At 49.0% G+C, this 27,903-nt stretch overlaps 5 protein-coding genes across 5 annotated transcripts, besides 5 other annotated features; 3 read left to right on the top strand and 2 right to left on the bottom strand.

The window, feature by feature from the left end:
* Positions 1–692: 692 nt before the first annotated feature.
* On the bottom strand, positions 693–1,091 carry FPSE_00313 (uncharacterized protein; the record flags this gene model as incomplete). The annotated part of the gene is made up of 1 exon (XM_009253433.1): positions 693–1,091. The coding sequence occupies one exon, from the start codon at positions 1,089–1,091 to the stop codon at positions 693–695; it is 399 nt and encodes a 132-aa protein (XP_009251708.1).
* Positions 1,092–5,170: 4,079 nt separating this feature from the next.
* On the top strand, positions 5,171–6,975 carry FPSE_00312 (uncharacterized protein; the record flags this gene model as incomplete). Its single annotated transcript, XM_009253432.1, has 4 exons — positions 5,171–5,301; positions 5,423–6,277; positions 6,328–6,622; positions 6,676–6,975. The coding sequence occupies 4 exons, from the start codon at positions 5,171–5,173 to the stop codon at positions 6,973–6,975; spliced, it is 1,581 nt and encodes a 526-aa protein (XP_009251707.1).
* Positions 6,976–13,765: 6,790 nt separating this feature from the next.
* On the bottom strand, positions 13,766–15,017 carry FPSE_00311 (uncharacterized protein; the record flags this gene model as incomplete). Its single annotated transcript, XM_009253431.1, has 2 exons — positions 13,766–13,965; positions 14,051–15,017. 2 exons carry the CDS (start codon positions 15,015–15,017, stop codon positions 13,766–13,768), a joined length of 1,167 nt encoding a protein of 388 aa, XP_009251706.1.
* Positions 15,018–15,879: 862 nt separating this feature from the next.
* Positions 15,880–17,473, top strand: FPSE_00310 (uncharacterized protein; the record flags this gene model as incomplete). The annotated part of the gene is made up of 2 exons (XM_009253430.1): positions 15,880–15,981; positions 16,070–17,473. The coding sequence occupies 2 exons, from the start codon at positions 15,880–15,882 to the stop codon at positions 17,471–17,473; spliced, it is 1,506 nt and encodes a 501-aa protein (XP_009251705.1).
* Positions 17,474–18,671: 1,198 nt separating this feature from the next.
* Positions 18,672–18,712: a microsatellite.
* A 793-nt stretch (positions 18,713–19,505) lies between these two features.
* Positions 19,506–19,527: a repeat region.
* Positions 19,528–23,039: 3,512 nt separating this feature from the next.
* FPSE_00309 (uncharacterized protein) lies at positions 23,040–26,465 on the top strand (the record flags this gene model as incomplete). The annotated part of the gene is made up of 3 exons (XM_009253429.1): positions 23,040–23,888; positions 23,939–24,532; positions 24,585–26,465. The coding sequence occupies 3 exons, from the start codon at positions 23,040–23,042 to the stop codon at positions 26,463–26,465; spliced, it is 3,324 nt and encodes a 1,107-aa protein (XP_009251704.1).
* Positions 25,672–25,709: a microsatellite.
* A 236-nt stretch (positions 26,466–26,701) lies between the features above and the next one.
* Positions 26,702–26,748: a microsatellite.
* A 178-nt stretch (positions 26,749–26,926) lies between these two features.
* Positions 26,927–26,953: a microsatellite.
* Positions 26,954–27,903: the final 950 nt, after the last annotated feature.

Raw genomic sequence — 27,903 nt, 5'->3', positions numbered from 1 at the left:
CGAAGCTAGGGTTATCCTGGCACCCTCCACAAGTTTCCTTCGTTTGGAGAACTAAGAAAACAACGGCATCAAGATCGGCCTCGCTGGCTTTCAACATGACAGTGATATCACAACGCATTGTGAGCATCACATATGTTACTGCACCTGCTATATGTCCTGGACCAACAACGCCCGCAGTATTTTCTGCCTTCATTCCCGTGGTGGCAATGTTACTCAAGATCTGCGAAAGAGAAAAATACCTCGAGCATGTGCCCGTCAATATACCAATGGCTCCATAGCGGCAAATCGAGGTGCAAACGTGAGAGGTTTGAGCAGTAAAGGACCGGCATCAGGATCAGGGTGCAGTGGGGATCCTACTCTGGTGTCTTGATGGGCAGACTCCCTCAAAAGACCCTGGCCTGTCTTGTGTGTTGAAAAATAAACAAAAGGACTGACCCACAGTGGCCCATACTGGATTGATCAAATAATACCACTTGTGTTACCTGCTATGTTACAGGACATGGTAGGTAGTCCGAGTTTTGGATACTATTCGAGGTTGAGAATGGATGCAGCACCTCAAGATACCAGCAGAAGTTCCGTTCTGTAAACAGCTGCAGAATGCGTGCAGTCATGTCTCAACGCAGTGTCCGAGGTAACAATGCTCATATTGGATATGGTGACTCGCTGAGAGATAGCCAAGTCAAATTTGAGACCTACTCCGGCCAACCAGGCAAACAATATGGCCGATGCTCTGCAGTAGTCTGCAGGACGATAACTGTTGCCGAAAATGTCGAGCTGCGTTGCGCCGCGTTGAAACTTGAGTCGGCCTTTGGACCAACAGATGCTGGCTGATAGCTAGGTATTGATTGAAGGATCCTAACAGGGCAGACGTGCGAAGGATACCCACCGTACTGTAGCGCACGCGCCAGCCTCTGTTGGCCTAGATCGGATTTGGTAAAGGCTCGGGAGCTGGCGAGCTTGATCAGTGTCGACTCAGCAACTGTTGCAGTGCCAATCCGCTGACGGTGGAGATGGTATCGCAAGAACAGGCAATTCACAGGAGCAAAGGACCAGTAGCTGTTAAGTTGGCCGTCGAAGGATGAATGGGTCATTTTGAGGCTCATCATCGATCAGGAAAGCATGCACTAGGACGTTGCAAGATTGATACCACTACACCAATTGGACCAGACAACGACTGACATGCCGCTAGACAAATTGATTTGACGAATACGTACTCCACGCCGTAGCTGCTGAGCTATTTTTGCATGGAGTTTGAGCTGCTTCATGTCCGATGTTCCCTCTTCTGACTGGGGCCGATGATGTTCATTTGGCCCTAGAGATTGTGGCTCTGTCTTGGCTGTCCTACATGAGACTACATAGCACACCAAGACCCTTGTGGTGCCTGTCTCAAAGAAAAAACCAACAGCAGACCATGTGGGTTTGGGGTCGAGCATTATGTAGCCCTGGCAGATCCAGGTATGGTGCGACTTGACGACGGCTTTAGTTGCCATTTGCAATCGCTCAAGACGTCTTCATGCTCGATGTTCATATAATCAACAAGGTACAGCAACTCTAGTGAGAACCAACTACATAAGAAGGCTCTTTAGTTGAGGGGTCCAATCTGAGATCCGAAATTCAGAGAGTCAACGGGCAGGGATTGACAAAAGCAGCCAAGAGTGGCCTGTGCTTCCACTCCGGGGGAAACAAAGCAAAGTTACATGTTGGCGAATGCTGTGATGTCGCATACCTGCTGTTGAAGGCCACCCATATAGCGACATCTGTCATATCCCATCCACTACCTACTCAGTATCTAATAACAGAGGTTGTAGGACCTGAAGGTCTAGCGTTAGCCACAGATCATCGGTCTTGGTGCGTTGAACCGTGCGCCATAGGCTCCAAGGCCGCCGACACAGGTGACACAACTATCCGTGACTGGAAGAAACCAGGGTTGCTGGCGGAGATACTGCATGTTCTCCTCCGGAGTCTTTCAATATGTGAATCTCAGCAACCAGCCGAAGCCGAAGAGGATCCGCAACACTACAACCCTGGCCTGCCTCTGCTTAGCTGCCGTGTTGGACGATCTGCGGTTTGCAGTGTCCGCTCGCTGGTTACCTTTTCCAGCGGTTTCCCACCGGGTAGTCTATAATCAGCCGCTGTTACTGTAAATGCGAGTGCCATTGGAGGCAAGCAAGGCAACGCGGCAGCCATCCATGAGCGGACCAGTCCCAATCTCATTAACTTGGCTAGGCGAGACAATGCGATGTGATGTGATAATGCATTTTTTCTGGCCACTTATCTTAGCAGATACCAGACTGTAATGTACTTTTATGCTGTGATGCCATAGTTTTCTTGCCTCATCCTGCGCGGATAAGGCACGGGAATTCTGCACCTTATTTGCTTTGTTACGTCGGAGAAAGACTTCCATGCTCCGGCGGCCGATGTGGAGGTTCGTGTTGGCAATGAGAAGCGAGACCGATTCGTGACAAAGCGGATGTTCATGGTTGTCAGATTGCGACAGTAATTATAAGGAGCAAGGGAAGAGGGTGACATATTTGGATTTAGTGTTATTGAGAGAAGATTAGTACGCAGATAATCGATAAAGCCACGAAACGTCAACCCTACTGCAGGTGTGAGCAGGTACAGACAGGTACTACTCTTCCCCACTATCGTGTCGACAGCTAAGCTACTAGGAGGTAGGTACGTAGCGTTGACAAGGCAGGGACCTCGGATTTGAGGTTATCTGCACCTACCATTTTACCTCCGGTCCAACCATCTGATCCCCCCTCATCTTTAACTGGTAGGAGCCAACCTTCCATAGGAGGCCAAATTGCCTAGGTGCCTACCTGAAAAAAAATATGAAAGAATGGAATATGGAAAGTACAACACTTGGCTTAGTACTAAGGTACTACAGGTACTAGGTACCTAGGTATGGAAGGTAGGTGCGATGCAATACTTTAATTGGGGGTTTTATCTTAAACGATGCGGAAGGAGTCAATTGCACACCACTGCTGCAACCACCTTGTGATATTGTTTCTTCTATCCTGTTCGTCTACACGCTGCATCTTCTCCATACAGCAGCGCTCATTTTCATCTCCATCATTGGACCAACAGTCGGCACGCAGACCCAGTTCCTGCATCCCAGGATGTTAAATTGCGTGTCCTAGGATATTCGATACCTACCGAATAGCTCAGTCGCCAATTATCTTTGTTGCTCACAGCTTCTGGTTGGACAATCGATTCGTAGGCTTCTCCCCATCTGTCGACATGCAATCTTGAAAGACATACATACGGGACTGTCTGTACCCAGTCTCTCGCGTCTGCAGAAGCAAAAATAACAACAATACTTTATTGTTCATCCACTGCATTCCACAGGGTTTATCTTGGCTCTCGAATGCAAGATGCAAGACGCAAGACGCAGAACACCATCTTTTGACTCTGATACGACGAGCATGCTTGTCTCATCAAAGATGAGCGGCTAATCGATGTACTGGCACATCTATCTAGACTATATCGCAGCTTGCTTGGTCCCTACATACAGCAGCTTTGACGACCGTCGAGGTCCCTGGTACTGTGACTAGGTATTCAAGCCTCCTCCAGCTGTGATCCACTTCCCACCAGATCCTCACCAGGCCAATGCAATGCGATGCAATACTATGCTGTGCTGAATGGTTGTCTCGTTTTGTCTTGGCTTGGCTTTGGACTTTACTCGCTCGCGTCAGTACAAGGGAATTGGATCCACAAGCTAAACACGAGCAAGGTCCCATGTCTTCTCTCCCGCCTAGTCATCGACGCCATCGAGGTTTTGTGTGAACCCTGCTACTTGACTTGGACCCCAGAGGCAAAACAACGAAACGACAAAGACAAGGACCATGATGTGCGCCGCGGGCCGAGCAGCACTGGCCAAGGGCTATCAGAGCTCTGACATGGGCTGTTGCTGTGCACGAGACTTGACCCTCATGCGACAGCCCAGAATCGGCGCCACGATGATAGGGTCCTGGAGAAATGAACGGACGTGCTGGAGTTTTCAAGCCAAGGCACTGAGGTGCCTAGTTGGATGTGCTAAAGAAGACTCCACGCTTGCAAGTCTGCGCCCCCATGCCCTGTCCTGCACCATACGCAGTCGCTGTTCTCCCCGCTTGTTTACTCGCTCCAGTATTTCTCGACAACTTGCAGTAGCAACATTTGAACAAAAGGAGAAAAGAGAAAATCAAACTTGCACCGTTCTCGGTAGTGACGCGGCCGGGGTCGGCGTCCAACGGAAACGGGACTCAAAATGAATTGCTGGCTCTCAGCAACAACGCCTCTCAAATAACGCGCGCCAGTCTTTTGCTGTGATCTTAGTACACCCCCTCCACCAATCCCATTCACGCTACTAATTAGCTACATCGTTGTGCCCTCTTATCCCCCAAGTCGAGCCGCCGCCGCCGCCATACATGGGCCCTCCAACCCTCCAAAATCATCCAACCCCTCGCTCCACCGGTCCTAATGCAGTGAGCGCAGGACCCAATACACCCCTGCCGTCTTGTCCTCCGTTGTCCAGACCAAGATCAAATCTCGACAGACTTGCGCGCTTGTCTCTACGTAGTTGCCGCCCTACCAGTGCCACTACAGCTAGGTACACACTACGATGGCCCGCGGCCTCATCAAGGACCCTCTCTACTCCATGTTCATGCATGGTCCGTTTTGGAGACGGGGTTTGGCATAGGTATATATCGTAGACCCGTTCCCCATCTTCACCCCAGGCTGTTATCATCGCCACTACCTCTTTTCCTCCTCCTCGCTCTTCTTCCACCGGCCAATTCCTCTTGTCATGGCCATCTTTGAATAATTCCCTTTCCCGTCATTGTATATTATACGTCCGCCACCTCGAATCTTACGAAGGTGCGACTGTGTCTCTGGTGCATAGTGTTTTTGCTTTGGTACTTCCAGCGTCTCTGATTCACTTCCACCTCACCTCAATCATCTTGGACGGTCAACCGCTGTCAATTCCAGACTACAAGACTCAGAATCTTGTTACCCGAAATCACTTATAAACACCTTCTCGCCCTCGTTCTTTCGGATATATACCTTTGCTGTTTGGTATCCGTCAATATCTGTCATATATCACTAAAGCTCCTCCTCATCTTGAGGGCACAACACCTGCTGCTTACACGCCAAACTTACCGGATTTCAATACTCTCATAACGTCACTATGTCTGAATCAGAACATCAAAATGTCGGGCGCAGCCCTCTTGGCTTTGCTGGGCCACTATCTCTCTCGATGCCTTCTTTCGACTTTTGGTATTCGAGCACCTTCTGGCTGTACCTTTTCCTAGGTCTCTGGTAAGTTATCTTTGCGTACCTCGAGAACATATTCCTGGCAACTGGGCTCTCTTAGAGTCTATCAACCTATCATTCCGGGCTGCTGGTACTTTATTAGCAACCAAGTCTAACCATCTCTTAGGGTTCATCGTTATTTCCGTCTTCTAGTCCACTGCGTCAGCCATTGGACATACAAGTCAAAGCCCATTCCCAGTAAACCGACCTTCACTAGCAAGGACGTTACTGTTGTCATCCCCACTATCCATAACGCTTTTGAGGAGCTTCGCCCTTCTCTGGAGAGTATTCTGGCTTGTGAGCCGGCTGAGCTGATCCTGGTCACAACGCATGACAAGCGAAAGGGGCTTCAAAAGTTGGCTGACTCTCTGGTCTTTCCCAAAGTTCGAGTTCTGGACACCCCCATCGCGAACAAGCGCCTTCAAGTGTGCGAGGCCCTCCCCAAGGTTGAGACGCCCATCACTATCATGGCGGACGACGATGTGACTTGGCCCTCTACTCTTATGCCGTGGATTTTGGCCCCATTCGAAGATCCTGAAATCGGTGGTGTTGGAACTTGCCAACGGGTTCGACGGGAGCACGACGGTTCTTGGTCGACCAAGGCTTGGAACTGGTTGGGTGCTGCTTACATTGAGCGCCGCAACTTTGAAATCTCTGCCACACACAACATCGACGGCGGCACTTCCTGCATGTCTGGCCGCACCGGTGCCTACCGCTCTGAAATTCTCTCGAGTCACGATTTTCTCCACGGCTTCAAGAATGAGAAGTGGAGAAAGTGGATTTTGAACGCTGACGACGACAACTTTGTGACTCGTTGGCTGGTGAGCCACCAATGGAAGACATGGATTCAGTACGAGAAGGAGTGCGAGATTGAGACAACATTGGAGAACAGTACCAAGTTTCTGTACCAATGTTCTCGTTGGGCTCGAAGCAATTGGCGAAGCAACTGGACCAGCATGGTTACTGAGCGTTACATTTGGAAGTAAGTAAATCCGTTATTTAACATCCCAGTCCAATGTCTAACAAAAACAGGCAACAATTGTGGTGCACATACGCTCTTCATTTCGCAACTTTCACTTCGCTGGCTTTTCTCGTCGATCCACTTCTTCTCGCTTCGTGCTGGTGGGGAACCGCAGACTGGGATATGCAGAACCGCAGATACGCTTTCTGGTCTCAATTTGTTTTCATGTTCGCCTTTACCAAGGTGGTCAAGCTGATGGGTTTGTTTATTCGAAACCCCAGCGATGTCATGTTTCTGCCCGTTTCGGTCGTGTTTGGATATTTCCACGGATTGGTCAAGCTCTATGCCCTGATCACATTGAATATGGTATGTTCCTTATGGTTGTGCTTTAACTATATTTTGCTAACAAGCTGTTATAGACGTCTTGGGGCAGCCGAGCTGACGGTGATGCCAACGATGAGCAGCGATTGGCCCCGGCCCCTCAGCCTTCCATTGTTTTGAAGACTCCTCCCGGAAAGGGCTCGCTCATTCGTTACAATGCTCGCCAGAAGGGACGACAGACGCAAGCACAGCAAGTCTCGTGGGAGAAGAGCGATTATGCCTCCTACGATTCAAGCACATCGTATGTACCAATACGGGTGCATACACCTATGGCAACAACGCCAATTGACGCCAAGCTGTATACGAACGAGAGTTCGAACACTTGTTGGGCAATCTGACCTGGCAACGACACGATTTTGATGAAGCCATGAGTAACGTTTTCATTTTCACATGGGAAGTTAATTATCTAAGACCAATGAGGTCGAGAGAAACACGAAACTCTTCCCGCTTATTCTCTTTCAACACTTCTTTCACACCACACCAGCCACCACCAAAAAAAAGGACGGATTGGGGACATGGATGGAAAAAGTTATTGCTTCTGCTTTTTGGGGAGGAACGATGGAGACGCTTTTCCAGTCGACGGCCGCTGACGAGGTTCAGAATGTCACCTGCTTGGATTGAGATATTTCCAGAGCAGATGAAAGACATGTGGCAACCTGAACAGCGAGCTTTGCTGGACCAAATAACTTTGGTGGGCGAAAGGCAGTCGAGGCTATCATGATACTAGCCTCACTTGCTGATGGAGCCCGAGCTGAGGTCATCATTTCTCGTTTTGTAACAATTTGGGACTATATGGGAATTACGGATGGGTGGCATTTTACGTGGTGTGAGAGGTCCACAAAGGGCATACAAAGCTTTGAGGCATAACTATGCTAGTGATAATCAAAATATCTGGGGTTTCTAAGCTCCTAACTGACAAGTACTTGTTTCCTCCAATCTGATGTGACTTCATTGTGGGATGGTGAGCGGGCAGAACGGTGCAGATCCTTGGCCATCACCCGTAAACAACAACCCGTTAGTTCGCGAGAACAGGTACATGATCAAGATGGTGTCGTTGACACTAACTTAGCTCCAAGGTTAGTGATGACAGCCATGCCTAAATGGACTGAAGGATGAATGATGGGTTGGCAGTCTAGCTCCACAGCATAACCCCACAAATATTAGTTTCGTGGTACGACAGTTCAGATGCTTTGCAGGTTGTGCTCGGTTGCAACCCTGGCTTTCTTGGGCCTGCCAGGCCGAAGCAAATCCTGCCTGTCATCGAGCACGAGCGCCGGGAGGCTGATCAGACAGGTGATAGTCCAAAGTTAAAAAGAAGAAACGTCAATTGTTGCTCTCTGATGGTTTTTGGTGGACGAATGAGGTCGGTGATATCCAGGGTCCTGCCCTGTTGGGTAATGCGACTCGAAACCAAACAACATGAGTCGTAAGACGTGGTACTGAGGCTACCTGGGCACCACTTTTGTGTCATTTTCAGGCCTGTATTCCCTGATCACCGTTGCATCTCCGGCGGGACTCAATTCGAGATGAGTTGCAGAGACAGGGGAGTCTTGTTGGACAAGCTAACAAGCCGCCCTGTAAGACCCCTGTAGTCGTCGCATTTTGCACTCCGCTTTTCCCCTCCTTGTCGGCCGAACCAGGACGTGATTAAAAATGACAATTTCTCAACCGGTTTCAATGTGCATCCTGATAGGAACCACAGGAGTCGTGTGTTCATAACGCGACCTAATAATACATTGGTGAGTGATAATAAACATCAGATGAGCAATCGGCTGGGACAAGACAAAACAAAAACGTAATGATCTCGCGAGGAGGGGGAGGGGTCCGATGGCTTTGACTGGAGGACAAGTGCTGGATAGACGCCAAGAAGAAAACCAGGGTTGCTAGCCAAGCTAAGCATTTGTGGACAGCGATCGTCTGCTTGGTCTGCTTTGATATGGATGATAATAACCTCTCTTGCGCGGGGTTTTTCTGCTATCCACCCATGTTAGATATCATGATGTGAGACAAACGACGCAAGGTACTGCGCCTAGATAATACTCAGGTTAGCTGAGTCTGGGGGTACGAGCCAGGGTATGGGTCCTATGTTTTGATGCGACTGGCTCGCTGCTTCAGCATCGCAACGTGCTTACTTGTTTCTGCATATCTGCGTAATAGAAGAAACAAGTAGTACCTAGAAAGACAGTGGAGTGCGCCTACGTTGTGTTGTAAGCATTGCAACATGCCGTATGCATGTTGAATTAGAAACACCTTTTAGGCCAAGCATGAGGTGGTGAACATCGCCGTTACGTTATGTTGGTCTCAGCCAACTTTTGCGGGACTTTGGGGCTCTGCTCTTCCTGTGTGCTACCGGCATATGGCCGTCATTGGTCCGCCTCGATCTGAAAAGCGATATGGAACATGGGCAAGCGTCAGTGAAATTGTGACTTGCTTACACAAAGTATTGTATCATCTCACCTACCATGGACAGACATGTATGTGAAGCCCTGAGTTGGTGATGGTAGAGAAAAGACCAAATCTGCAAATCTGGCAGATATCCACAGCGGGAGCCCTGTGACGATGACTTGAATCAAGATCCATCACAGACAGCAAAGGACCGATCGTGCTTGTGCCAGCCAGGCCAGCCAAACCTTGGTCAAAGGTTGTGAGCATCCCCACAATCTTGATTCTTCTTGTTTGCATCACGTTAGACGCAGGTCCCTGGTTATTATTAATCTTCCGAAAATACCCTTTTGTAGATCCTGAGCCAGTAGGGCCAATCTCATCTACGCTGAACGTCTACTCCAGAGATTCCCCTTCTCTCGAGGGCACCATAATGTTCGCAACGCCCATAGCCCCACGGGATGGGACGGATAGCCACATATCGGCAAAGTCACTGGGTAATCGATATTTAACTGTGCAACACCCCGATCTGGTTCGGCGAGTCGTACAAAGTTGTACCTGCTATGTCGCGACAAGGTAATCAGTTGCAGACCCTTGCAAGTGCCCCGGTTCCCCCTCTTTCACAAGATACATACATGTACCTAGGTATTGTCGTGGGTCTAAAGCTCGGACTTCAATCGGCAATAACAAGGGTAGCACAGGCCAGCCGAATGTTTAGTCGAGAATTGTGGATATGGTTGAGGCAGGTTTGATAGAGCATTGTAACGGTTATCCATAGTTGCACTGGCTGTTGGCAATGTTTTGCAGTTGTATGAGCTTGGCCAAGGGAAAACGTTTTCCAAAGGAAGACATTCGCACGCCGATCACTCGAAACAAAGTGAGTGTTTGTATGATTCTGTGCTGTAACCTCTCAACAGAATCAACAATAGCCGATATTCATAGGCATGCAACCAAGCATAGGACCAGAGGACATATGCATGGAGAAATGATAAAAGAGACCAAAGATAAGATACCCGATCGAGGTTGGAGCCTCAAGAAGAAGCAATGGTCAAAGCTTCTATCCTAGACAGGATGGGTTGCCTGATGAGGCAACTTGAGATCTTGTATGTAGCTTACTATACCATGGGGGATCTAGATAGTACTCAGCTGAGGTAACCACGACCCAGGTACCTGTATCTAACTCTGGCCCTACCGAGGCAGGTGCCTCAACCGTCCGAAATGGCTTGGGAAGGTACAGAGTAAATCGTTCACGAACCTCACGATACGTACCTGCCTAAGAGATCTTAGGATCCTGCGTTCGTTCCTATCTTCTCCATCTTCTCCATCTCTAGTTCAACGGATAAACATCCCCTCAACACCAACAATGGCGCAATGACGGGAAGGACATACCCCGGTCAAAATGGCGTCTGACGATTATCGATTGACAAATGCACTTCTAAGATCGACAAGTCCGTTCGCTCATCGCCCGTCAACTGTCTTGTGTTGTATCGATAGTACATCTCCTGTACATGCATGCGCCTACATGTGCAGCGTCCACTAATATCATCTTGTAGGCATGTACATATCCATGGATCTCTATCCCCCAATATGTTTAGCTGCAGCTCGCTATCGGCCGGAAGCGTCGCATCGTCAAATGTCTACCCATGACCATGCATGCCCATCTTATGATGGGGGGAACCCTGACGTTTTCTCAGGCACACCAACACAAAAAGCCAAGAGTCGCTGCAGATTCCGCACCCTCCCGGAGCAAACGTCGCATAAAGGCCATGCGTAGCTGGCTCGTTCAACTTGTACTAGGCTCGCATTGCATCGTTGAAACAGAGCAAAGCAGCGAGAATCAGCAACACGTTGCCAGAAAGCAAGCTATACCGTACTGTATCATACTATGCTTATCACCACCCTAGCACGCTTGATCGATCGATGCGAATGCTTATTAGTCTTGTTGGACTAGAATACTTGATCATGGCTGCAACAGGGTCTTCAAAACTACGTAACACGTAATACAACAAATTACTCGCGCCCGCAGATGCACTGTTTTCACAGCGTCCCGTCCGAAAAGCGCCTCGACGGCTTAGCATCGGTCGGCCATCGCCCACTATCGGAGCTCCGCTTCAACTTGGGATAAAGCCGCAATAGCCGCCGGGCCGGTCCATTTGTACAGAGTTTTGTATTTCGCTTAACTTGGGAAACGCTCGGATTCTCTTCTTATTTGTTTGTTTTCCTACCTCCGGAGAACAGACGCCCAAATACCGAAAATGAACAAGTCTCCGGCTCAGAAAATGCCACATTGGTGTAGTGCTTTGCTTTGATCTCTCAATCATGCAGGTTGTTGTCTCAAAGTTGACTGTTCAGCAACTCTGCCTGCACTACTGCGCTACCTGAAGAAACTAGCCCGAAATACACGCGATGGTTTTTAGTGCCTTGAGGCACCCTGTCGAGCTAATGAGCGACACTGCAGGCGTGTCCATAGCACCCATCGACGTCCGAGCGTGCATCCTGCAGACCATGCTTGCGTCGCGCCGTCTTTCTCCACTGACCACCTCAACCGAAGTGTTCGTGTCGGCAACAAATCGTGAACACTTGTGGGGGAGGGACCGTAATAGGCAACTGGCAGGTGGCAGTACAGATGCTGGCTTGTTTCCTAGACCACCATCCTGATGCTAGCCTGAGATGTCAATGCCTTGATCTCTTGTCAGTGATCTTGTGGACACATCGTGTGATGTGACCCATGCACAGCCCAGGCTGGCACATGTCAATCGGAGTTATTGCATCGAGCATTTTAGAAACCAATGACGCCTCCTGGATAAGGCGTGTCTTCAAAATTATGCCAAGATTGTCAATTTGTGAACTTGAGTACAGTTCCAGCAAGCTGTGAAACGCACGTTGGTGTGTCGAATGTCACTTCGGACCACGTCGTACCGAGGCCTCCCTTTGTCAACAAATGGTCAAGCACAGCCGTGAGTTCAGAAACAAATCAGAAGGCAATACGACGCAGGTCTATTAGTAGCAATTTGTGATGCGTTATACATGTGCAATAGTCAGACTTTAGGGTGGTTGCATTTGCAAACCACTTAGCTCTTCTCTGCAGATAGTGAGACATCTTCCAATAACATCTCATGACTGGGCCTAGTATAAGACACAGGTAGTTATATATGTATGAGCGCATATGCACACTAGGTCAGAAGTATGTATCCAATCAAAGGACAGATACAGATTCGTCAACAACTTCAGTCCCGATCCAGGAGGTACAACACTCCACATAGCAAAATTACTTTGAGCGTTGTGTTACCGCTTGAACCTCTCTCAAAACGAAATTATGTAGCTCGATTGCACCCTGAAACAACACATTTTTCGTATCTCTACTGCTTGTATTAACCTGCAAGATATCTCCCCGCATATGGAGTTAATAGTTATTAGAGACATCACAAAGCATACAGTACCGCAAAATACTTGTCTTGTTTCCGAGCTACCAGTTTTGAAGCTATAGACACTGCTGCTCTCGTTATATACTATGCTCGTAGGCAAGTGCGGTGATATGTACAGGCTCCCAGGTGTGAAACCGTGGCACAAGAGAAGCTGGATAAATGGGGTCGTTCAACGCCATGGTATATCCAATGCATTAATGGCGCGCTTTAAATTCCTCTTGCCATGCAGATATTGTGTTTCCACTGCTTGAGTGTCTGTAGCTTGAACCGGTGTATGCTTGCCCCCCTTGCGTTAAGTGTGCTTAGGCCATGGGAATCCTAGAAAAGCTGGCTTCCAAAGTCTTCGGATGCAAAAGTAAACAGCCTAAAGAGTATAGTCTCAATAGAATAAGCTGACCTACTGATCTCTTTCATTATGCTTCCAGCGGTCAGCCTTTCTGATACCCTGAGGACTGGGAAGCCCAGAGGCTGGCATAACAAGAAGTTCAGGTAGCACTGGGGAAGACAGAGTTTTATATGTCCATCAGATGTTGGGCTCAATCTCTATTTGGTTACCTTTTCGTAGCATATACATTGACATCAAGTTTCTGCAACCTCTAGCCGTGATTGAAGAAATGCAGAGGAGGGTATCGTTCAAGGCTTGCTAGGTTCTACTTCAGACTTGTTGAGAATCTGTACTCTCCGAGTCAATACTGGCCACGGCTCTGCTGCAGAGACTGGCATCACCATGGCCAACGTATAGACTGCCCTCGATGACATCCGGTGTGATCCTTACGCTGTCAGCCAACGTATGGAACCCACAGATTGATTCGGCCTCGGTAGCCATAAATGCCTACAGTAAAATGAATGAGCTTATGGTGCTGCGCTGCAGCTGGTGACACTTCTTGGTACTCTGAGTATGTTGGAGGATGTGCCTTTCTGCGTTGTTGCTAGGTGCACTGATAAACAGCAATATGCGTTTGCACATGATTTAGAAACCCAATAGCATTGTAAAGACTGGCTTCTTGTATGACATTCTTAGGGTGCTTAGTAGATCCTTGGTGGATGATTGTGCTCAAGTTTGCGAACGTGTCGTTCGACTTCCCAAGGATGGGTATGAGACTTATTGAGCAATGCAGGTAGTAAAGCTCGATTATCACAAGCATGAGGAAGTACTTAAATATTAGAATCCAGAATCAAAGAGTCATTTACTCGCTAACTACCCAAGTATTGAAAGAAATATTAAAAACTCCCTGACCATAGCCCAGCCCCCACAAGTCGCAACGCTCTGCCAGGTTAAACAATTTTGCAGCCCAATTCATCTAGTTCAACATTTTCTTTCTTAGACGGAACCACCAAGATACAGGATGTTCTGTCTGATGGGTTCCGTAAGTGGGTTTCGTCCTGTGTAGACGTGTGTGACAGTTTCCTCCCATGCACGGGGATGCGGCAGCGGAACCTCAACCATGTCACCAGGCTGGACAAGCTCTGACAAAATGACCGCAGCCAGAACGGGAAGGTATCTTCGGGCATAGTCAAGTCCTGATGAGAAATTAGTGACATATTCTTTTCAAAGTTGTGACGTTGAGCTTTTAAAGGAGTGTCCTGGCACGGGTTGTTTACTTACGAATAGCAACAGGAGGCAGGCTTTGACGTGAAACTCTTCTCTCGCCAGGAGGAGACCGACTGTGGCTGGCTCTCGGGATGGCACCGTAGGAACTTCGTCTGTCCCGAGGGTAACCCGGTGAAGATGATCGTGAAATGTTGGCGGGGGGTTGAAGACATGCAACTGATGCACGCCGATCCGTCTGTTCAACAGGGCTAATCGGCGGAAGGGTAGCTCGTAGCTCATCCAAGTCGAAAGTTCTGGTAAGCACAAGCGATTTCTTTCCTGGGGAATGCACAACCACACGGGTAGTCAAACGTCCGTCCACAGGGTAAGGTGATGGTGGTCCAGTGTCACTCGAGGGCAACATAGATAAGCGACGAAGCTCGGTTGGTTGAACCAATATCTCAGGTTCACGAGGTCTATATGAACCTGCGAGTCTTCGACGATGAAGGTCGTCTCTCTGCCGGGCAATCTGTATGGCTCTGGTATGCAGAGGACCACCAGGGGCAGACTGGCGGCGTTCACGGTCCAAGAAAACAGAGTTGCGACGTGAATCAGAACCTGGAGCATGAAGCAGCATACTTCTTGTCTCTTCGGCAAGAGTTGGTCTTTGAAAAACGTGAGGTGCAAACAGGGGCGCCGAAAGGGGAGAACGTCGAGACGGCAAGGTGCTGGGGCTTGGAAGGGCAAGTTCTGCGATAGGTCGCAGAGAGACATTGCGGAGATTGGCATCTTGTTTGAGAGGATCAAGCTTTGGGCTCTCTACCTGATCAACATTCATTCCATCGTCTTGCGCCGTATCATCATCTCTCGCAAGTCGAACCCGTGGGATAGGGAGGCTGCGTGGTGAAAGAGGCGAAGGGGTCCAAGAAGGGCTCTTTTGTACAATGCGTGATCGTAGGGAGCGAACATTCAGATCAGGACCAGTAGTTCGTATGGGCTCAATAGCTGGACGTGACCGTGCTTCAGCCGTAGCCGTCGTCATGGTTGCTGCGAAGGTGAAGGTGATGTACCTTTACAAAGATATTGAACAAGTTATGAGTAGTAGGCAATCAAGAAGAAAGTACGAAGAAGAGCGAGAAGTATATGGAGCGGATATACGGAGAGAGTAAAAGGACGGATGGAATGATGTATTAGAACTAGCCATTGCCCCCTATAGCTGATGACCACCTCATTAAATCAGAATGAGATGGCGCTTTTTCTTAAAGAAAGGATGACATGCGTGATGCACACTTGCCCCAACATACTCTGACTTCAGACTTTTCCGTCACAAAGGAGTGAGCCATTTGGCGCTGACGGTCATCTTTGACATGACAAAAGTGTGTGTTTGCTGGCGTAAGAGAACAAAGAAATGCGGCTTGCTCTAGGCAATTGGTGCCGACATATCATGTCTGCGACCGCGGAACAGAGCCCGCTTTTAGTTGGTCCTTCCGACCCGACGGCCTGAACGAGGCGCTGGACGAAATATTTGATATGTCGGAATGAAGCAGGGATATCATGTTTGTTATCAAGGGCTTGAGTTGTTGAAGGTTTGGGACTGTGTAAGTGAGATTAGAAGGTTGGTGAGGATGCACGTGACACCGTCTCCTGTAACGTCTCATCTAGGTAGGTAGGTACTGATTGGCCAAAGCTCCTGGGTCTGGACCTACCCGTACCGTTCCTTAGCCTCGGGCCCCTCCATCGCAGTATCCTACTTACAACCTGGCATCACATCACGAACAAGGCTGAGCTCCCTTTCGCATTACTTGTCAACTTGACAGGTGTCGCTTCTTTGTCCTCAAAACTTGCTCTTCACATTCTCTCCAGCTATGCGCTAAAACCTATTCCCAACCACTTCATCGCCAGCCATGCCTGATACTGCCAGCTACAAGCAGCAAAAGGAGGACTTCGTGTCCAACCTTTCTGGTGGCTCTGTCGCAGAAATCAACTATGTTACATCCGTTGCAGCTGTTTGTTCCCCTCCAACTCAAACTCCAAAACCAACACCAGCCCACGCCTAGCCGCCCGTGAAGAGTTGCTAAATTTGATCCGTTGCAGGTAGCTATTCTACTTTGGTCCGTCCTCCAAGCCCGCCAGTCATTCTTTGAACCATACACGGCGTTGGCTTTCGCCGTCGACTTCCTCCTCAATGTTGGCGCAATCCTCCTCTCGGTGACCCTCTACTCCAACTCGCCACTTCTGCTCAACCTTCTCCTAATTGCCCCCGCCATCCTCGTCTTTACTCTACCACCCCGTTCTAGAAGTCCAAAGAAGAAGGCCAAGATACCTCCCAATGCCCGGTCCAACGAGAGCTCTGCGCAGCTGGATATCCTTTCAACAAAGCCATTCCTCACAAACTTCCGTGGCTGCATGTTGATTGTCACCTGTGTGGCTATCCTTGCTGTCGATTTCCGCCTATTTCCCAGACGCTTTGCCAAGGTTGAGACATGGGGTACGTCTCTCATGGACCTTGGTGTTGGATCCTTTGTCTTTTCAGCTGGCCTTGTCGCAGCTCGTCCCGTATTGCGAGAGAAAGCGACAGGTCGCGCTGGCGCTGTAGGCAACGCTTCATCACTTTCCTCACGTCTCATACAGTCGTTGCGCCATTCCATTCCACTCCTGGTCCTGGGCTTCATACGGTTCCTGAGTGTTAAGGGCCTGGATTACGCAGAACATGTGACAGAATACGGCGTCCATTGGAACTTTTTTTTCACACTGGGATTCTTGCCCCCTTTTGTGGCTATCTTCCAATCAGTGCGCAAATTAATTCCTTCATTTGCGGCGCTGTCGTTGTTGGTGGGTGTCACATATCAGGTCCTGCTTGAAACCACTAGTCTGAAGGCGTACGTCCTCACGGCGCCCAGGACCGATCTAATTAGCATGAACCGTGAAGGGATTTTCAGCTTCATCGGCTACTTGGCCATCTTCCTTGCCGGACAGGATACGGGCATGTTTGTCATTCCTCGTAATCTTGTCCCCAAGAGTACTGCTGGTCCTGGAGCTCAACGGAACAAGCTTCTGAAGATCACGGCCGTATGGGGTGGAGTCTGGACAGGTCTCTATGTGTTGTCCACCAACTACCATTATGGTTTTGGATTAGCCGTGTCTCGTCGCATGGCAAACCTACCCTACGTCTTGTGGGTTGTCGCCTTCAACACCGTACAACTCCTTGGGTTTGCTGTTATCGACACGATCTTCTTCCCTACATTCTACAATGCGCAGGATGCGAAAACGGAGAAGGAGGCATATACACACGCCACCAGTCGGGTGATGCGAGCGTACAATCGCAACGGTCTGGCTGTATTTTTGTTGGCAAACTTGTTGACTGGGTTGGTCAACATGACTGTCAACACACTTGATGCTACTCCCATCGCTACGATGGGCATTCTCGTCGCATATAGCGCGACACTGACTGGTGTTGCTGTGGCATTGGATGTTTATAACATCAGCATCAAGCTTTAAAACTAGCATTTAGCATTTTGATCTTACACATCTAGCGTAGCATCTTGTATGTCTTCCGATATGATCAAGCATGGATAACATCGACAATATTCAAGTTCAAATCCTTATATGGCCTCGGCATGAAGAGGAGTCTAAGTCCAGCAACACCTGATAGCGGTTTCTTGTGCCTCGGCTATGCCTCATGACCTCTACTATCCAGCGAAAACGGTCATTTCATAGTTTTCGCAAGGTATCTGGATCATCTGGCTAGGCCTTAAGGTAACAGAAAATTTGGCTGCTTAGTATAAGAAACGAAATTATTAGGACAGTTTGTGCTACTTAGACTACTTATTTTTGTACCCTGATACTTAGGAGCTAACTTGTCTGCAACCCAGTAGCCAGAGTTTGTTTATCAATGAACTTGGCTGATGATCTGGACATTAATATGCTCTAGTATTATTATCTATCAAGTATTACACTACCCGAAAGCTCTCAATTTCGCAGCCTCAGTAATTCATCACGCTTAAGCGTATAAGATCGGAGAATATTGAAAACCATCACATCACAAACCCTACCATATAAAACAGTTGTTTAAGGCATTGCACGATATTAAATGGTGACATTCGTGTTACATTTCGCCGAAGCTACGACTGGCTCGTTGCGATGATGATCTTGCTACCCTACGGACAGCACAGTCAGGCTGCAACAGCGCATCAAAATGTAGCCTGAAGATTTTGCCAACTGACGTGGAGAGAGCTCGGATGGGGATGGGAACCAAGACTTCGCCAGGTCCAGGATTAAGTCATGCGTTGTAGATGAACAGCGATCAGATGTGACGAGATGGTCATTTGATTGTGATGAAGAACCACGACAGCCAACACCCGTAGGAACCTGAAGTATGTACCACCAATGTATAGTTTGCGACTGGGATCCGTCACTTGGCGGACCATCACAACCGGGATAAATGATTCACAGAGTTCACGGGAGAGGGCTGAATCTCGGATGCGAACGTCCATCTCAGCTGAATTGCGTGGTCCTGTATTATCGTACCATCTGTGCCTTAGTGGCTCAGCTGAGTGCCTACTGAGATATGGTTACGTCAAAAAGTAAACATCGTTGATATAGCCGAAATGCAGTAGGCAGGCATGGACCTGAACATATTTGATAACATTCATGTAAACAGTAGTTTAGAGTCTCTGCGGAATACTCAAACACCAAACGTATCGTGTCGTCTCGTGTCGTCTCGTTTCGTCTCGTCTCCAGGACAAACAATCGAGACAATAGGCTTTGTTTCTTTGCTCGCAGAGACGGACGGCGAGGCCGGATAAAATGACGTCTGAAACGAAAGGGCAAAGGTCAGAGCTGCCCTTGTCAAGCTCAGATTCACGTCAGCGAGATCCCTGTCTGCTTTAACCACAAGCTCATCTCCGGTATTTATGCTGAGTTATGAGCTTGTACATAGCGCGCAGCACGGCACAAACTGCTAGTGTTGATGGTTAGCTTTGAGAATAACCAAAGAGTAGTCCTTGCGGATGTCAAGTGCAGAATTTAGTTTCGTCTCATCTCATCAACGTCGTCGTGTGGATGTATTTATGGCATCTATGTCGGAGGTTCGAGTTAGTGAGGGAAATTAGCTTGTTTCGGAATCTGGACGGATAAAAAAGCAAATGTCTCGGGAAAATGGTCAGATTCAGAGTCATGGACAACAAAGAATCACCCGAACTGTACAGTAGTAGCCGATATGTATGCAATCAATTCGGTTATGAAATCATTGAAATGATCGAATCTGTCTGTATCTGGGGTACCGTTACCGGCAAGCGAGATTCGGGCTCGTCGTGAGATAAAAGATGGTACGGAAATGTTGAAAGAAAAAAAGGAACAAGTTAGACAACGAAAGAAAAGCAAGGGTCAAGAGGGAGGTTCATCGGACAAATGTCCACTTGAGGCAGGAAGAGCTTCTTGTCAGTCAAGGAAGATGCTGCGAGCCAGTGATGATGATCGCCGTCGCTTATTGACATGGCGCCTCAGATCAGGGTTTTGTTGCCTCGTTACGAAAAATAAAATAAAATAAAAATCGTGACAAGTTCGTAATGTGATACATATCAAAATGACTTGAACTGATAATTTGCTTATGCCGTAGCAAAAAGAGGCAGGCCCAAGAAGCAAAGTGTGCGTGAGGAGAGCTTTAGTCTCTATAATTAATGCGGATGCATCTGTAAGGATCGAGAAGCTTACCCTTGAGCCATAGCATCGATGTGCATGCGGAAGTGCACGAAATGAGAATAGTCTATCGATGGAACTTTATCGGCAGTTATACTCTGTACTGGGCAAGGAAATAGAGTTGTTATTTATCTACTAGTATGAGGCATGTGAATAAACGTTGTTCGGTAGAACGCAGGACAGCTCCATCATCTACCGACAAAGAATGACCTATTATAAACGCACAAACCACAAGAGAAGTCTCCTTGCTTCCATTCAAACTTCTCGAACCGGGTGGAAACTTGACCTCGAGCGGTATAGTAGTTTCCCCTTGTCCTACCTGCGCATCGACTCGGGCTGGCTGGAATACGAGAGCAAAGACAACAGACGGGCCCAGGCGAGGTGGTCCGGCTGTTGAAACCGGAGTGCACGATGCTGAGAAGTAGATTGGATGATTGGTTGCGTGCCTAACAATTAAATCATGCAGGGCGCCTTTGCAAATAGATGTTCAAGGTATAATGCAGCCAAACGGCGCAACGTTGTTGTGCCCGTTGATATCATCCATGCAATGCAGATCGCGCTGCTCAGCAGCACGTTATGTACCTACCCGTTCAAGCCAAAGCCAAGCCACTCCGTACACTGTAACGAGTTTATAGTCAAAGTATACTCCGTACGTCGTTCAAAAATAGTTGACAGAGAGCAACAAAAAAAAAGAGTCAGAGCTGAGACCACCACCCTCTTCCCAAAGAGTCAACGCCTTTGCAAAGCCCACTCTTAAGATTAATGCTCAATGCCTCGTGCATTGTCTTCCAGATCGTGTTCCCCGGACCAGGATCTAAAAGTAAAGAGACTCTCCCTCGTTGTTGGGGTTAAACAAAGAAAGCATTCTATACAAAATATCGAGTAATAATCGGTAGCCGGAACTCTGGCTATTGGGCGCCAAAATTCAATTCCAGGCCGGACAAGGGAACCAGTAGACTAACACAGAATGGACCCCGACCTGGATTACTTCAGACACCCCGAAACAGAGCATGATAAAGCAGAGCATCGAGTGACGAGCTGGCGTGAGCACTGGCCGATAGATGGCTGGTGAAGCATGATATTCCAATCTTGAGAACCAGGACACGACAAGAATAAAAATAAGAGCCTTGGTTGAATCTTTGTTCACCTACTTCGCCCGCAACCATCGTCGTCATCCAATATCGGTGACAAATGTGCCATTGAATTGTTCAAGGATCTATCCAGCTTGTCTGTTGTCTCGTCATTTGCGGGATATTTGTTGACATGACACTCATGACCAGCTGATAGTTTGGCATCGGGAACTAACAACTCGGCTGTAAATAGATCAGTCACTTGAGAGGAGGGGAGGGAGGAGTCGGGTTGGGTAGAAGTCAATAGACAGACAGGCAGACCAGACATGGATGTTGGATGATGATACAGCGCATACTAACGCATCGTATCTGTCTGTAGGCACTGTTTCCGTACCTGCAGGAACGACAGCGCTATATTCAGGGGTACTGCAGTGATATGGATCTGTGATCATGCATGGTCCCCCTTCCAGCCACCCTCACTACCTACTCCTTGCATCGGATGAGATATGCAATATCTGCTTTTGGAGAAGAGAGAAGAGAGTCTATTATTTTTGGCATAGCATTGCTATCCACTCCAAGTCTTGGAAGTCGCCAATGCTCCAACACTTTCCTAGTATAGAGGCACCGTTAGTTTGGTCAATGGCCTGTGTTAATGTCTTTAGTGGTGGATAGGGCCTCCATCCATTAGTACTTAGTACCTATGAAAGAGGATGAGGGGGGTTCCACTCCAATCCATCCTCCTCCTCCTCCTGCAGCCCAACCCAACCTTCCACCCCAGCCTACCCGTACCAGGGAAGCCAAGGTACCTGAAGAGGCCTAGCTAATAGTGTAAACATGACGGTTTAGAACGTCTCATCCTGTCCTGGCGCCCGAGTCTTTGAGTCTTGAATGTTCCCCTTCTGGGAAATTGGTGAATGGCTTCCCTTCCCTGGACTGGGCTGAGTTTGCCAGGGTTCTCCCAGTTTGTGATGTTGTCTACCTCGAGATCTGCTATTTATCCCGCAGTAAATTAAGTACCGTCTCCTCACATCGCGCGCATGGTTTCTTTTTTGCTCTGGCCCCCGGTCTCCCGTCCACCAAAACCAGGTCCTGGAAAGTTCCCTTCCACCTCAAACTCCACTCGTCAACCTTGCTTGGCCTTGTTGCTTGTTGACTTGATTCTCGATTATAATCCAGAGTCTCACTCAATTCTGTCCCTGATAGCGCGTGAGGCCCCGACTCGACTCAGACTCAGACACGGCCCTCACACCATTCTGCTAGGTACCTATCTACCTTCCATGGCTTTTTTTTATGGTGCTAAACCCAATTAAAATTTCTGCTGTACTTGGCTGTTAGTTGTACTCTATACCCTCGCCCGTTTAATTGAAACCTCGTCCCCGGTCTCGTTTTTTCCCATCCTCTTTTTTTATTTCGCCTGTTTTCTGGTGACTCCAAACCTTTTCTCTCCCTCTCGCGTCTGATTTAAGCGTTTGCGCGTTCGCATCGCATTGCATTGAGGAGCGTTTGGTTCGATCTCGCTGCTATCGCGCATATTATCCCAACCTCCAACCTCCAACGACCCAAGCCCAGTCCAATTGGATCCAATCCAGTCTCATCGCCTAATTAGCACCTGCAGGACCCCAAGGCCCAAGGCCCAAGCCGCAGCGAGCGCAACGCAACGGAACAACACAACAACAAGAAAAAACAACCTCAGCCCGCCTGCCAACGCATCCAGCGTCAGCTGTGCTCCAATCCAATCCTAATTCTGATCGCCTGTCGCGCCCGTTAGCTGCAACCCGACCTTGTATTGGATCCTTACTGTTCGCCTCGAATTACGTTCGATATCGACCGGTATAGCAATCAAAACGCATTGGAGCGGATACAACCGATCTCGAGCAACTTAATTTGTCGCGCGCGCACCATGAAATGAAATCTTGTCGATTCACGACATCAACTTTTTAACTAATCTGACCCAACCCGACTTTGATTTGCTTCCATTCTTTCTATTTTCTTCATCCTTTTGGGAGTCGACTTTCCCCGTAATAGTCGCTTACATCAGGTACCTTGCTGTACTCGTCTGGAGCCGCTTGCATTTGTCCCCGGTTCAGCGCTTCCCTAGACTGGGCCGACTGAAACTGCCAGGTATTTCGACCTGCATATCCGCGTCGCCAGCTGGGTCTTTTTTTCTGGGCGCTACCGTCAGAAAACCGCTTCTCGCGCACAGCTGTTGTATAATACTTTGGGACTTGAAAACGCTCCCTGTGCAAAAACGGTTCCATCCGTTCGCTTCCTTTTATTAACGCGTTTGGGCGTGGAAGATGTCGTCGGCTGCCCTACAAACGGCCCCCCATCAACACACCGCTCTGGCTTCGTCCCCCTTGGGCACACCGTCGTCCCGCCAGTACAGGCCCTCACAATCATCCCCTAACAGCCAGGCGTACAATGCCCAGCAGACCTCGACCGCTTCTTCATCATCGCGACGACCTCCTTCACGAAAAACGAACGACAGCGCTCCCTCGCCTTCTTATCATCTAACTCCCGGCTTCGGTTCACCCGTCACCGCTTCAGCGGCCAACCACCAAGAACCAGTTGCCTCTGACTGGCAAGGCAACATGCCTCCCGTCGCTCCTCCGCGGAGCTCCTCTAACCACCAGAGTGGTAGCTCGCGAAGGTCTCATTATCCTAACGAAAAGCCTCCAAGTTCACCCCGCCGAAACGAATCCACACGAACTGGATCGCGTGGTGAACAAGCCGCTGCAGAGAATGGCTACAGAAGCAGCAAGGCTGACGCTGCTGCCCGAGCCAGCAGCCGGGATGGCAAGACCGCACCATCACAATTGCCCGTTCGATCCGCCCACAGCACGCCTTCGAAACCCGTCCACGATGCCACTGACAGCTTAACAAAAGCCATTGCTGCTGCTCAAGACACCATCGACCGGGATCGCAACCATGCATCAAACCAGCACAACGGCGACGATTCAACCGCGCCTCCTCCTGCTGTCGCAACAGGCGAACATGGAGAAGAACGAAGGCAGCGAAGTCGGCATGACCACAGCCGTAGTAACAAGGGCAACACCAAATTTGGCGATTTCATTCTTGGCAACACCATTGGTGAGGGTGAATTCGGCAAGGTGAAGCTAGGCTGGAAGCAAGACAGCAGCGTTCAAGTAAGCTTTTGTAATTCATCATTCTAGAGACACGATACTTACAATGACAGGTTGCCATTAAGCTTATCAAGAGGGACACTGTCGGAAGCAATCCCTCTCGATTTGCTAAGATTTACCGCGAGGTTGCCATCCTTCGCGGGGTTCAGCACCCCAACATTGTGCGTCTGATCGACAAGGTCGAGACAGACCGACACATAGGTATCATTCTTGAATACGCATCTGGAGGTGAACTTTTCGATTATATCCTCAACCACCGATACCTGAAAGACAATGCTGCTCGTCGCTTGTTCGCCCAGCTTGTGTCGGGCGTTGGTTACCTCCACAAGAAGGGAATAGTGCACCGCGACTTGAAGCTGGAAAACCTGCTTCTCGATCGTAACCGCAACATTATCATCACCGACTTTGGCTTCGCAAACACTTTTGATGCCCACGAAGAATTGACTAAGGAGGAGGAACTTAACCTTACAGACAAGGAGTTCGTGAAGCGAATGGGCCTGGATCGAGTTAAAATGAACGGCTCCAGGAAGGGTGATCTCATGCAGACAAGCTGTGGAAGTCCTTGTTATGCCGCGCCTGAACTGGTTGTCAGCGATTCTCTATACACTGGTCGTAAGGTGGATGTCTGGAGTTGTGGTGTCATTCTGGTAAGTTCCGCAATTGGCGCGAGAAAGTGGATGTTGAACTGACCTGTTGTAGTACGCCATGCTTGCCGGCTACCTCCCCTTCGACGACGATCCTGCCAACCCCGAAGGCGACAACATCAACCTTCTATACAAATACATTGTGACGACTCCTTTGACCTTCCCTGAATACGTCACCCCTCACGCTCGAGACCTTCTCCGCCGCATTCTCGTTCCTAACCCCCGCAAGAGAGCGGATTTGTTCGAAGTTGCTCGACACAGCTGGCTGAGTGAGTACGCCAATCTCGTTGAGTTCATCACCAGCTCGACAACACTACCTTCCGAGGTACCCGACTCAGGTGTTTCTCCCGACGACTACGCTGAGGCGCCGACCGTCGCCCGAAGCAACTCGGTTCGTGAGGCTTCGAAGCACAAGCAATCTCATCCTCCTGTTGTTGGAGGATTGGCCAAGACGCATGGCAGTGTCGATCCCGATTCTGAGGCTACTCATCGCGGCACACCCAAGGATGCTAAGCGAAGAACAGTCCAGGTCGAATACGTGGCCCCTACAACAAAAACCCAACGTGGTGCCGATGCTGCGCCTTCGAAACCTAGTTCCCACTCGCTACAGCAGCAGCAACCTGCTGATACGCCCGAGCCTGTTACCGAGAAGCCTCTGCCTCGTGAACCGCCACTGACCAAGGACAACCCCTCTCGTGCTCAGCAGTCGAGACGTCCCCAGAGCTCACACAAAAATGCGCCTCCTCCCCACAGGCCATCTCGCGACACGCGCGCCACTTCCGACAATGCTTTCATGACTGGTGGAACCACTACGACAAGGCCGCGAACACAGGGATCAATGCAATCCTCTACCTCGATGGGTCTGCAATCTCAAACCAATTACGGCCAGCCTGCACCACCTACCATCGCCGATACAAATGCTCATGGCCGAATTCAGCAACCACAAAATCCTGAGGAGGAGGGCAATATTGCTAAGGATGTTGGCAGTGTTCCTCCTAAAGTGATGAAGATGACGACATTCCAGAACGAGACCAAGGCGGCTGGTAGAGGCCATAAGCGATCGAATACTCTGGGTGATATTGGCAGCAAAATCATGGGTCGTAGTGGATCTATCTTTGGTGGCCGGTCTAAGAAACGACCCGAGCAGCAGCAGCAGCAGCAACAACAGCAGCAGCAGCAGGCTGAAAAGTCATCCCGGAAGTATCCTCCTGTCAGCATGTCAAACACAATGTTGCCAGGTGAGGATGCTGGTCCCAGGCCCTCAATGGATTCGAAGGCCTCCAGACGGTCCTTCTCGATCGGTCTTGGCAAGAAGCGTAGTGGCAGTGTTCAAGGCTCAAGTGACAAGCAGAACCGTCGATTTTCTTTGGCCAAGGCTATGGGCCTAGGCAGAAACGAGGGAAGCGTGACGGGGTCTGAAGCGGATTCACAGCAGGATCTGCCCATTCAGCATCCTCGAACTGAGCAACTCCGCGGCTACAGCGCTCACGATGAGCCCCGATACAGCGAGCCTTACTTTGACGCGCCCTACGAGCAGTACCCCCAGCGTGATACAGCACAATCCAGTCCTGTGTACAACACCCGATATGGATCTCAGCAACAGGATGGCCGAAGACCTAGCGCCATTCCAACTTATATCCAAGGAGGAAGCCATTTAAATACTGGTTCAGATTCATCGGTGGATATGCGACGGCCTAACGATCCACGATCTCGCCCGTACCAAGAAGACTTTTCCGGGTCTGAAGGATACGATGGCCGCCCTGTTGGAAGTAGCCGCGAGGACCGTCCGGGTGTGCTTCACAAGAGTCACAAGAAGTTCGCAGATGCCTATGATGGAGAGAACTACCGTGGTCACGAAGGAAGCAGCGGAGCCGCCAAGCGTGTCATGGACTTCTTCAGGAGACGTGGAAAGGCGAGGGGTGGTGAGGACCGGTGAACAAAGCATGCTTGAAGCACCTGGAGTTAACGGCGTACCGTCTCAATTTGAAAGATCTCTTGTCGGGAAGTTCCGCACCAATGTTCGCAGTTGGATGCTATAATTGTCATTGTCTATTGTTTTTTGCCGGGACACACAACACCACATATTCAGCTACCAGTAATGAGGGACGAACACCAAGGGCTCTCGACGATGCCCATTCGCAACTTGGAGACCACCCGGGGTTGGTCCTTTTCCGCACGCACACACAACTACACATACTTCACACACACAAACACACACATCATGGCGCAAGGGGGATATGAGATTGAGACTTTGGTGGTCCCGGATAGTTATATTCCACTACATACAGTTACTCGGTTTATGCAAAGTTTGTTGATTTACGAGCGGAAAGATGGGAACAAGATGTGGGCTGGACAACCCCATGTTTCTGTACACTCTGGAGCCGCGAAAGAGGGAGGAGAAAGAACGAAAGAAAGAAAGAAAGACGGAAGAGTCCAGGGAAAGAAAGAGTGTTATTATTATTTTATTTGTCTGTGTCTATACAAACGCATCTCAGCCCATATTTGTCTCAAAGGGAGACACTAACGAACGGATCCATGAATTGAATGTGACCTGAACGATTTTTTATCAAAGATGCTAAAGTTTCCAACTGTGTTTAACGAAGGAGATATATATGATGCTCTATGAAACGGCACTGATTGAGGTGCCATATCATGCTTACATGCGTATAAACTCTAACATGGCCGTGATTTAAAATTCCAGCCGTTTATCTCGTCTGTTTGTGATGGTGTTTGTAACGGGCAGCTTATTTTGACTACCTACCTATGTAAGGTACTGGCTGTGCTTTGACTGCTACAATCACATCAACTGGCGGTCAGTCTTTTGCTTTGACGGTGAGTTGTCGCTAGTCAATCGTGGATGGGCAAAATAGCAGCTGGACTAATGCTTGTTGACCGGCCAAGTTAGCTGACGATCTATTCGTGGGGTTGCATGTTTTCTGGTTACTAGTTGCTGATTGTAAACACGAGTTCTCCTAGGAAACGAAACCAGGGATGATGGAACTACCATCCCTACCTAGTTGAGTGAGTTAGTATAATGCTAGTTCAACTTGGCAGGTGAATCTCTGAGGATACGGTGGTGACATAAACTGTGAGATGAACGTTGCAGACGGTTCCTCTTGCCAAGCAGATCACGAGTCATGAATTAGCTGGGAAGTTTACTGAGCGTGCTAAGAAACTATCGAGTCAGAAAGTCGCCACTATTGCCTACCTTGGTAAGTGCTCGATCAGCAAACATGCTTATTCTCAGTACTATCCCGTAAAGACTTAGCTTCCACGATTGTAAGAGACAAAATCGCTGGGTCAACTGATACCATTTTCGGCCATTTTCTGGGTGAATTATTTTTGCACCACAGACCATAACTACAAGACACCTT

This window comes from Fusarium pseudograminearum, chromosome 1 (genome assembly GCF_000303195.2).
Source record: "Fusarium pseudograminearum CS3096 chromosome 1, whole genome shotgun sequence".
Lineage (NCBI taxonomy): Eukaryota > Fungi > Ascomycota > Sordariomycetes > Hypocreales > Nectriaceae > Fusarium > Fusarium pseudograminearum.
The sequence above is the reverse complement of the archived record's forward strand: the minus strand, read 5'-3'. Positions and strand labels throughout refer to the sequence as shown.